Source organism: Podarcis erhardii, assembly GCF_964252035.2.
Source record: "Podarcis erhardii genome assembly, chromosome: 7".
Taxonomy (NCBI): Eukaryota; Metazoa; Chordata; class Lepidosauria; order Squamata; family Lacertidae; genus Podarcis; species Podarcis erhardii.
The window spans coordinates 40,233,962-40,246,034 of record NC_138511.1 but is presented as its reverse complement, the minus strand read 5'-3'; the positions used below and the strand labels follow the sequence as shown (position 1 = coordinate 40,246,034).

The 12,073-nt window shown below is 41.2% G+C and overlaps 1 protein-coding gene across 11 annotated transcripts in view; it reads left to right on the top strand.

Annotated features, from left to right (window-relative positions):
* Nucleotides 1–12,073, top strand: part of FTO (FTO alpha-ketoglutarate dependent dioxygenase) — a 257,029-nt gene that overhangs the window by 82,378 nt on the left and 162,578 nt on the right. For 8 of the 11 annotated variants that reach the window (XM_081870225.1, XM_081870229.1, XM_081870233.1 and 5 more), the window contains one exon: nucleotides 2,170–2,289. The exons of 2 other annotated variants lie outside the window; for them this stretch is intronic. In XM_081870225.1, coding sequence (XP_081726351.1) covers nucleotides 2,170–2,289 — 120 coding nt within the window. Of the gene's footprint in view, nucleotides 1–2,169; nucleotides 2,290–4,941; nucleotides 5,092–12,073 lie in introns of those variants that run through there. One more of the 11 variants, XM_081870234.1, reaches the window with a different exon arrangement.

Genomic DNA, 12,073 nt, shown 5'->3' with positions numbered 1-12,073 from the left:
GCAAGCTGCCTTCACTTTGCTGTGGTTCCGTCCTCTTCTCTCGCTCTTCCCCCTTCCACCCTACATTGGAAGCCCTGCATTTCAACTCTTCCTGTGGCAATTCACCCATTTATGGGTCTGCCATGGACAGTCAGTCAGGAGGTGACATTCCAAATTGTAACAGTACAGGGGCAAGGAAGATGAGCTTAGCCAGGCAAGACCTTCTTTAGCAATACAAGTTGCTCAGAGCTTTGCAGCTAGAACTTAATAGGGCCTGGTGGGATCAGCTGATTGAGTCCTTTGCCCAATTACTAGAATGGTACTGCATATCTGTCTATCTGTCTATCTATCTATCTATCTATCTATCTATCTATCTATCTATCTATCTCTTTATAGTCCCACTATAGACCCATATATATGGCTTATGCTGGAAGGATGACTAGCTGAACTCCTGTTAGGGAAGGACATGTGTTATTAAGCCTGTATTCTAAGAGAAGTTAAACTATTTGTGTAACCTTTCTTTCAAAACATCTAAGGTGTACCTCTGTTAACCGGTGTCCACTAATCCTACCAATATGTTTTACCAACAGGGTTGTCTTTAATTTTTATTTTATTTCATCTATAGCCTTTTTTGTTTAAACAGCTTCTATTGAAAGCAGTTACACACATCAAACGGGCGTTTAGCGACTGTCAACTAAAATCACTTTCAGACTTTTGTATCTGATCTGTTTAGCCTGGGGGAGGAGGAAGCAGTGAAGGATTTGGGGAGGGGGGGAGGAAGCAGCAGCAAAGAAGAGAATATTATCAGGTGAGAACTTAATCATTGGACTTTGGGGGGGAGGGGGTTCAATGTTGCTCCATCCACAGGTTTCTCTTTGTTTGGCCCATCATAGCTTCAGTCAGGGTAAACAGAACAAAATTCTTTGTGGTCTCAGGTGAAGATTGAAAGGGGACTCAAGCCTGTGTATAAAACACAAACTACCATAACAAAGATAAATACACAGTTCCAATTGACCAGAACTGAATTTTTTAAAAAAGAGGAAGAGAGAGGGAAGAAAAGAGAGTGGGATCTGGGTATCACAAAAGAAAAAGGAGAAAAAAAGAACTATGCTTGAAGATTAACCAATGAGCTCTCTGAAGTTGCATTGTTGCTCCTTAACTACAGTAGTGGCAACACAAGATGCTGAAAGGTTTTTCTGTCTTTCCTTCATGTCATTTTGAAAGGCACCATCAAATGTTGGTGGAGTCCACTGGAAGGGAGCGTACAAAGGAAAGGGTGGGAAGACTCCGTTAATGGGCATACGGTTTAGATTTAGTTACTTTTGCAGCACGTCACTGACTGCATGAAAGCCGGCTAGGAGATGACGAGCCGAACTACATGATCAGCACACTTGTCTGATGAAACTGTTGGTGGGTTGAACCCCTGCATATACGTAGATAGCTTTTCGGTCTGATGTACCGTAGCAACATTTTGACGTTCTTACAATGCAAGCTATAAGATAGGATGGTTCATGTGATAAAGCTGTCAATGGGCTGTACTATTTCAGATTGCAGGTGGGTGATCTCATGTGAATATTAATCCATATTAAATAATTTCTACAAATAAAGCTCACTGGAACCTATTTCTTGGCATATTACTTGTTCTGGGGTGTGTTTGTGTGTGTGTTATACACACCCACCCCTGAGATTTCCTCCATGCAGTCTGCCATAGTAAAATGCAGCTACAGACATGTCACATAGGTCTGATTGTACAGATTGACTCCAAGAACATAAAGTGGTGCTATACTGAATCAGATTGTAAGAACACAAGGAGAGCCTGCTGAATCATGCCTGTGGCCCATCTAGTCCAGCAACCTAATCTCATAGTGACTGACCAGATGCCTGTGGAAAACCTTCAAGCCTGCAATCAAGTTTTTCTGTATTCCAGTCTCTGAAACCCAAACAGACTAAGTCGCAAGGGATAATAATAATAGAAGGTAGATGAACAGTCACCAGAGTTGTTGTGTGTGAAAGCTGGAAGTGGCAGGCAGAGAGAGGCATGTCTTGCTCTGTGCTGAACCTAAGCTAGCCTTTTTGTAAACATTTGTTTACTCCTATACAGTTGATTCTCCTCTGTTTTTCTGCATAGGCAGAAAAGGGCCACTTGGGAAAATTTTAAGGGGAAAAAACCCCATGTTGTCTTTGTTGCAGGTTGAGTTTGAGTGGCTCCGACAATTTTGGTTCCAGGGTAAACGTTATAGGAAGTGCACTGACTGGTGGGACAAACCAATGGCTACGCTGGATGAATTTTGGAGGAAGCTGGAGCTCATGGTATGTACCAGTTTTTGGCATCATGCCTCCTAACCATACTCTGCACCCAATTTTCCCAGTTGCTGTGGGTTGGTGAGTTGATGGCACCTTAAAGCTCCCAGCTCCATTTTAAGACAATTAGGCCTCAGTTGATTAAGCTTATTTTGAAAGGGAAACTAGTTGGCCCTGGACTAATCCTGCACCTCGGGGATGCTGTTTTGCCCTTTTGTTGCCAGTCCACAGTTGAAAGAGTTGCAACTACTTAACAACTTATGGGTTCTCTTTTCCACTCCTCTTCCCTGTCGTCTTAACCCAACTTTCCCCAGAAGCCTTTGTCTCCACCCCCCTGTTCTCCATTTCCTGTTGTAACTTACCCAAAATACCTGGCACTGATATAATGCACATACTTTTCCTATTTAAATATTTGAAAATTTGAGTGAAGCAAGGTGGCATGGGGGTAGAGCAGACCAATGCTAATTCCTAAACCACAGCCACATTGGAAACCTATGGCAGGCTTAAGTAATTCCCTCTCATTGAGTATAATGGGAGGGAGCAAGGGAAAATATAGTTTTACCCACCACACTTTTTCAGCTTTCCTCCCTGCTTCACCTCCTGAGTTGGATATGGTTTGGATACAGTGGAGCTAATGCTGGTGGACTAGGTGCATAGGATTTTCCAGTTAAGATACCAGCCTTGCTCCTCTTACCTCCTTTCCTTTGTTTCCCCTGTGTCAGATTATAGATTGCAAAACTATCGGGGCAGAAACCTTGCACTTTGTAAATGCATATTGATGGTACTATTTCTGTGTCTCCTCCCCCTTCATCATCATCTTCTTCTTCTTCTTCTTCTTCTTCTTCTTCTTCTTCTTCTTCTTCTTCTTCTTCTTCTTCTTCCCCCTCTTTTAGTTTTAATACAACCATTGAATATACCTATAAAGAACCATTTTTGTTAATGGTTAGTGCTTAATACAATCATGTCTTAGGAAACCTTAGTAATTCTCAAACTGTGCTGCGAGTTCCTCCCATGCAGCATAAAACGTGATGATTTGAATAATGAAGGGTCTGTTTTGAGCCCAGTGCCACCCTGCACACAGTGGAGGCTGTCCTCCATGCCTCTTGCTTGGCCCTTTTGGTTAAACCCGCCCAATCGACACCACCTACCCAGTGGTGCAGGGAGGGTACCAGGTGAGAAGCCCCAGAGAGCAGGAGGAAAAAACTCTTGCCTTTAAGAGGAGAGTGGCTGCTCCTTGAAATCTCGGTCAGGAACTTAGGAGTGGAAAGGTGGACAGAGGGACACACAAGGATCCAGTCAGGCCCCAGCTTTTGCCAGAGAAAGTTGTGCACTCAGAGCTATCCATGGTGCTGAGATGTGAACCCACATCACCTTATGGGTTCTTCTTGTGGAGGACTGGTTGGAGTAGTGGGAGCTCATTTTATTTATTAAACGTTAACAACAACAACAACTTTTTATTTATACCCCGCCCTCCGCGGCCAGGGCCGGGCTCAGGGCAGCTAACACCAAATATGAATTACAATAAAACATAATAGAAAAAGAAACAGAAACAACAACAACAACAACCACAACAACAAACAAACAGTTAATTAAAATACGGGTTAAAATACAGCTTAAAATGCAGCCTCATTTTAGTAGTAGCCCATAAATCAAGACCATAAAGGGAGGAAACATCAGATATTCACTCGAGCCAGCTATCCATGCTGGTCCTACATGGGCCAGCAAAAAAACTAAGAAACAAATTATATACCAAATCCCATATTAGGGGTCAGAGTGAGTCTAAGCCGAACAGCTCCGTCTTGCAGGCCCTGCAGAAAGATGTCAAAGATGCCCTAGTCTCTTGTGACAGAGCGTTCCACCATGTCGGGGCCAGTGCTGAAAAGGCCCTGGCCCTAGTTGAAACCAATCTAACCCCCTTGAGGCTCGGGACCTCCAAAGTATTGTTATTTATAGACCTTAAGGTCCTCCACGGGGCATACCAGGAGAGGCGGTCCTGTAGGTACTATGCAACCCAAAGCAAACTTCTAACATCAGAAGGGCCTTTGTGGCTAGGTCATTCTGCCACATCTGTATGTGGGATTGAATCAGGGCTGATGCAGTGATATCACACAGGGATCTGCCTTTTGTATGTGATTTAGTCTTCAGGCTTTGCCTCTTCCCTTCATCAGAAGGCATGCCCGGGGTGTGGGTATGTCAATAATTCTTACTCTTACCCATTTGCAAAGTGACTGGTACTCTTTGAGCTGGTTGAGATGTAAATCTAAACTGTATTTTAGCACATTTGAAGAGCCTAGGCTCCCTGCTCCCCAAGCTTCCCATGTTCTTTAGTCCACATATCAGATCAGAAGCTTCCGTTCTCCTCCTTACGACCACGCTGGAGGAGAAGGAGCGGGGTGTGCACACAAGCAAATGTGTGTGTGTAGGGGGGGGGAGCTCACCCTCATAATGTTAATCCATAGTTTACTGTTGCATTCAGTTCATTTTTTGAGTGTAATAAGAATGTCTGCCAAATTTGAAATTAGGGTGTGGGTAGTCCTGCAGCTGCCTGGAGCTTGAAAAACTCTGATCTAAGCGGTTTCCCTTTTCACTCTTGGCTACCCTTGGGGTTTTTGTTTTTGTTTTGTCTTTGTTGATGCTACAGTCATAGCCTTCTCCCCCTAGTTAGCTGCGTCGCTTAGCAAGTCAGAAATCAAGATGGTTCCGTTGCTACTTTATCTCCGCTGCGTGTTGAGGACATGGAAAAAACCTGCAAACCCGGAGAATTCTCAAGGGCTGAGTTGTCTGCAATTGGTGTGACGTCTCCATGTGTCTCTAATTAGAAACACGGCGCTGTCAAGTGTATCTCCTTTCAACGGGACTTGGGACGATATTTATCAGCAAGCTTGCAAGGCTTTTTTGGAGGCCAAGACAGAAGCTGCTTCTAATTTAAATCTTAAAAAGAATGGCTTTAATGTTTATGACTCCTAACACATTAATCACAATTAATTTGAGCTATTGAGGGAGACAGAAGAGAATGTTAATAGGTAATGTATGTTGTTTTTGTTGGGTCTCTAAGTAAATTTGGGTGCTTATTATGGTTGGGATTCAGATTTACTCTCTTTCAACTCACCCCTCCCCAAGTTGGTCGTATTCCTTTCATAGCTATCCCGTGTCCCAAACTCTTAAAAACGTTAGCTGTTGGGCAGCAGGGGGCACTGTTGAGCTAGTGTTCAGGTAGGCTTCCAACAAGTCCGTTTGGGAAATAATAATAATAATAATAATAATGCAGCTACATGTCGGTATAAGTATCAAAATTTACCCCTGTTTCTTCAAGTTAACCATAATCTCTAAGATTCCATAATACAGGAAATCAATTGTGGGCTAACAAATTCAACAGCAATTTAACATTTTTAAAAAGTGCAGCGTGTTGCGACAGATCTGGTCTCTGTAAAATTAAGCTAATTTAAAACAACAAAAACAAAACCTCTGGATGTTTCACATAAAGATAATGTATTTGTTTAAATTATAAAGACAAAACAAGCTTTTGTGGGGGGTTGGGGGGGGAGGAATGTATATTTTAGCGTCCTCCCCTCCCATATATACAAACCATTTCTGCTTTTCTCCGAAATCTGTGACTAACAGGAAAAACAAAACCATTAAAGCAGAATTAATTCCTTCTCTTGTTTGAGGTGAACAACTTTTGTCGTTCATTTTTATATTTATGCCTTTGATCTTTTCTAATGGGAGATACTCTTAAGAATTGCTTCTTTTGTAGATTTTTGAAAAATAAATAAATCTTGGAATGTTAATTCATTCATGTTAACAATAATTTCCCGAGTATTCTAACAGAAACATATTACAAAAAGTTTATATCGCTGGGTCTGTAGCTCATGGATGTCTTCGTGTGTGTGTGTGTGTGTGTGTGTGTGTGTGTGTGTGACATTACTGTCTCTGTGTGTATTAGTGTGTGTGTATCTTCTAGTGTTTGTTCTTGGCATTCTTCCCCTAAGGATAGTTTCCCCTCACAGCTCACTCTTGTGATGTAAATGTTAAACCTTTCATTTGAATGACATTCTGATAAAACCACATTCTCTCCCTCCTTCCCTTCCCTCTCCATCCCCTCCCCCTGCTTATTACTGCATGAATTTATGAACATTGAAAGGCAAACCAGTTTAAAGTTTGTGTGTCCTCTATTTCTTTTCTGTTTTCCCCAACCCACCCATTTAACTATATGAAAGCAATTCACGTATTTGTGTGTATATCTATACATTTAATTTTAGTTGCCCAAGATTAGCACGTTATCATGCTCAACATCAAGATAAAGTTCTCTGCGAATTCAAAGGCAGAGTTACCATTTGAAAGGGCTTGTAGAAGCTTTGCTTTCTGGGTAGAGTCTGTTCTGAAAGGCTGAAATCTCATGTGATGCCAGGGAGCTCTTGCCGAAGCTGTTCTGAGATTCAGCGCACAGACAATTTGTCTCCCAGGGTCTGGTCTCATGCAAAACCTCGCAAAACTGACATTTATTTTACCTATAAAAATGTTTTAACGTTTGCGTTGAAGATGAGGGAACGAGGAAAGATGTAAAGGGGGGGGGGGAATGAGAGAGGAAAAAACAATCCAAGAAGAATCTCAACCGTTTCCTTCTTCCTTAATGCAAGATAAAATGATGCACAAATAATGTATTTTGATTGTGGAGTAAACTTGTTTTTTTAAAAATAATTTACCGTTGAATGACACATTTCTGCAGATTCTTTTTTTTTAACATTCCATTTCATATGTGTTTTTTAAAATGCAAATCATGTCGCATTGTATGAAGCTTCCCCTCCTTCTTTTGACAGTCCGTTTAACAATAGAGTTGCGTATTTAGAATGCAGTTGGCCTTGATGACCTTCATTCACTCCACTGCGTAAAGAATTATTATTAAAACGGATCTGTTTTCTTGCAGTATCAAAATCTCAGCAATTTTTCATTATGCTAGGTAGGGCTAAGCTCCAATTAATCCCAACCATTTCTGGAGAAATTTGGTATGTGGACTGTGCTTCTGATGTTTAGAAAGATATACAAAGGTTTGGCTAAACAATAATCTCCCAGGATATAAATAAATGTTTTGCTTTCTATGTAATACTGTGCTGAGTGGAGAGGAAAATGCAAACTTAGCCCCCTATTCAACTATTAATACAGCAATGTAGCTTCCTCTAATAATATAGCAGCTTGGCTTCATGCTATGTTGAGACTCATTTGGGAGGAAGGAAGAGAGATAAATGTAATAAATAAATACAGTTAATAGTTTATTTATTTCATGAAATTTATATACTGCTTGGCTGTAAAATACAACAACACCCCACTCGAGTTTGGTTCACAAAAAGAATAAAACAATCAAATTCTCATTTAAAAATCTAGTTAAACCCAACAATTTGAAAAATTCAAAAAATAGTTAAAATTAACGATAAACTAAAATTGATCTTATAGTGTGTCAGCACCCACACTTCTGAACTCTTTGGAAAAAGCAGGCATTAATCACCACCTCAAATGGTTCCTCTGTTTTTGGTCAATATGTTGCAGCTTTATCGCTTCCATCGTGGTATTACCACAAAGCTTCCTGGAGTGACCTGATATAGTGCTCTTGTCCCAGCTGGCACGAAGGAATGGTTGGTTGTTGTGCATCATCCCACATTTTACGTGCTCGCTTGTTGCTATTTCCTTCCTTTCTGCTCACCAGTGAAACTGACAAATGTGCAGGAAAGCCTTGTCAGTTTCAGTGCAGCAGTGTTCAACTCATTTCTGTTTATTTTATTTTTTAAAAACCGAAGTATATTCTCTTTTGAATGGGTCACGGGAGGTGAAACAACGAGTGGGAAGGGCTGAATGTGCCTCTGGTTATGAGAGAGCAACCTGTGGTGCCGGCTTGACTTTGCTGGTTACTGTGGCTGGGTGGGATTAAATAATGCATTGTGTTGGAGAAGAGCAAGCCTCTTTTGCCGTGAGTCAAGGGAAGACAGAGGGGAAATAAGATGGCATTGGCCAGTACCAAGGCTGAACCCTTCGGTTAACTACTCCTGGAGCACCCAGGTTTCATATGTATCCATATACAGTGGTACCTCGGGTTAAGTACTTAATTTGTTCTGGAGGTCTGTTCTTAACCTGAAACTGTTCTTAACCTGAAGCACCACTTTAGCTAATGGGGCCTCCCACTGCCGCCACACGATTTCTGTTCTCATCCTGAAGCAAAGTTCTTAAACCAAGGTAATATTTCTGGGTTAGCAGAGTCTGTAACCTGAAGTGTATGTAACACAAGGTACCACTGTACACCATACACTTAAAACACATCACTTCCCCCAAAGAATCCTGGGAACTCTGGTTAAGGGTGCTAGGTATTTTAGCTCTCTGAGGAGGGCCCTGGCTTCCCAGGTTTCTTTGGGCTAAGCCATTTGCTTTAAATGTATTGTGTGTATACAGCCTAGGTCCTCTGAAGAAGGGAGGGGAGGTCGGTATTGCAAAGGGTGATTTCTGGGCACATCAAGGATGGTGGATCTGGCTCTGTGCTTTAGGCGGCAGTAGGGGGCATCCGGCAATTCATCCTTCAGGGTCGGGTAGTATAAGCACATTTGAGAATCCTCTCTTGCCGTTTGTGGTACAAGCATTTAAGAGCGCATGGTAGTATTTGGTGGCCCATCAAAATGAACTGTGAGGGAAGAGGCTGTGAGGAGGGAGGGTAGACATGGCCTGAGCTTTGGGTGTTTTATACGAATAAAAAAATTAAGCCCAAAGTGAGAAAGTGTGATTTCTAGGGAGATGAGTGTGGGTGTTCGAGAGAGTCTGTTTCTGTTGGGAACTCATCCCTGAGCCAGACCTCTGTTAATAGTGACTAAAGAGACGCTAATGTAAAAAAGAGAGAAGAGGTTAAAATATTGGAGGGGGGGGGCAAATACTAAATCTTTACAAAAAGAAAAGATTTTGTGTCTGCAGGGATGCGAACTCTGTAGCTTTATAGTTATGCCTGGTTGGGGTGGTTGGTTTGCACGTTTGTTGTTTGTTGTGCATACTGAACCTTTTTAGTATATGTGCTACCAAAGCAAGTGCTATACTGTTTATTCTTATTGTACATCCCAGGGGCTTTGGCACAAGGTGACTAAATAAATTCATCACCGTCATTACTTAAACTAAAATCTTCAGTACAAAAATGTATAACAGCAGCTTGGTTATATGCAAAATAGCAAATAACCTCAGGTAAGCCCTTGGAACTAATCCTTCTAACTCTATAAGGAGGTTAATTGCCTCCTTATTCTTGCTGCCACCGATAGAAATTTGACCACCATCAACGAAACCCATGGAATTTTGTCTCCCAGCAAATATTTGACAGAACTGAACTGGCCCTCTTGGTTTAATGTGGGTCCCCCCCCCCACATGTAGTTTATTGTCTGTGTATGCAAATAGTTTGCTTGGCTAACGAGCAACAAATTTGATATGGTTTAGACTAAGGAAGGCTGACATGTCACTGTAAAACCACCTCCTTGTATAAGCTCTCAAGTGATTAAAAAACCCGATACTAGCTAGAGCATTTAAAACTGCATTTTTTACTTTCCTGTTTGCATACCAACACCAAGAGTCAGTCTAGGGAGCCCTTTGAGGGGTGTTGAAAGGTACCATTCCTCCCAGCTTGGTGTTTGGAAGAACCGATAAATATGAGTGTCCATAGTTAGAAGTGAACATCCCACTCTTTACTGCTAAGGACAGCTGCCCAGTTATAAGTGTGGTTCTTCACCTTTAGTCCAATTCTTCTGGATGCAAGATTTTTCTTTTTGTGTGGTTGTTGTTAACATTTAAGAAACATCAGAGCTTTTGTATGATTAGGAGGCATGTTTGTCAAAATAAAACAGTCTCTGTTAAAGCTTTGCAAGCCTAGAAGCAGCTTAGAGCTCCAGTGCACACATCTCCAAATTTTGAAAAAGCAAGATGATGATGATGATAACAACAATAATCAATTTTATTATTATTTGTTTTATAAAATAACCACAGCAGTAGGGCACTAATTTACTAGAAATGTGATCTTTTCCCTGATCCTTGTTGATGAATAGTTTTTAGTGAAAGAAATCCGTACTAATTAAGCAAAGTTCATTTACTCAGCTTTTTTTAACAGTCATGTATGCAGAACTTTAGGCCACCTAAGTAACATGTAATTGCTGGGTGTTGTTAAATTGGCTTGACAGCCGCATCAACAATTTTTATAATTTAGTGTTCTTATTGTAACTTCCAATTGCAATCGTGCTGGAGAGGACAAGGTGTAGCCAGTTTCCACCTGTCTAACAGTTTAGGCTGCAATCCTAACCCCACTTAGCTGGGAGTAAGCCTATTAATTCAATAGGACTTACTTCTGAGTAGATATGGTTAGGATTGTACTGTTAGAAAGTGACCTGGTATGCCAACACCACATGTACTTAAAGTTAGTATGGGTGACTGCAGTGTCACTTATTGTCAAATGGATGTGATTAGAATTATATAGTAAACCTAATCCATAATGTCCAAGTTCCTTATAGGTTCACATTTTTGGCAGGAATAACTTAATAATTTGCTTATTTCAAATTCTGAGGAGTGTAGAATTAAATGACTGAACATAAAGCTAAACTCTATGCATATGAGGGAGGCAGTAGGTGTTTTTTTTAAAGAACCTTAATTGAAAAGTTAAACTGAGGACATGACATTTTCCCCCCTCTCCTCTTCTACCTGGGAGCGCAATTTGAAATACATTTCGGCAAGAACAAGCCCAATTGATTTCAGCAGGGCTTACTTCCTAATAAATATGTTTATGGCTGAGGCTGCGGCGTTGTCAATCTCCATAAGTGTGGAAGAAAATTCAGCACTCTCCAGTTGCTGAATGACTATTACTTTTTAATAAAATAGTTGTCTTCCACATCTCCCTCATATAGATATATTTACAATTCTGAGCGAATTCAAAGCTAAGCTTCCAAAACAAAATGTGTGCTCAAAGCACAAAGGGCTGTGTTTATGATTCTCTTTGAAGTGGTTTTTTTCCTCCTCCTTTTTTCTTTTTGCAATAGGATAAGGAAATTTTTTAGAAACTGTCTGATAGTGTTCAGGGTAAATACTTAAACCCCTTTAGAGAATTTCACACACAGATACTGTGCAGTAAAAAAAAAGGATACTTATGTTTCCTAAAGCTGCTACAGCCTACAGCTTTGTACTTAAAGACAGAGGTGTTGAATAGAATTCTACCGAGGATACATCCAGTGACAATATCTACAGGAACATCAGAGCAAACCAGTGGATAGCACTTTCTTTCTTTCTTTTTTAACCCTTCTGTGGATGTGCGGAGATCTACATCTGTGTGCAGCGCTGCCTGTTTCTTGAGCTGGAATTGATCAGCACCACACCCCCCCCATCTGAAACAACAACAACAACAACAAGTGCAACACTGTGTGATCTCTGCACAAGGAATAATAAACGCCCAACAACATGCATGCTTCTTGATCGCCAAGGTCCTCTGATGGGGGGGTCACTTTTGGGAGGGCCCCATGACCCTGAGGTTACTTTGGCCTATTACCAGGGACCAGGCCTTTCATGCTGCAACCAAGCCTGCCCTGTGGAACTCCTTGCCAATAGTGTTTTGGCAGGAGCCTCCGCTGCTTGTTTTTAAAAGTCTTCTAAAACCTGTATTATTCAGACCAGCCTTCCATATGTGCTAACCAGCTTACCTCGTATTGAGGTGCTTGGCATTTTTTAAAAAATGTAATACTGTTGTTTACAGTCTGTATCTCTAGTGAAGTCGCCTCCAGCTACTCTGCAATTTCTGTGTTAA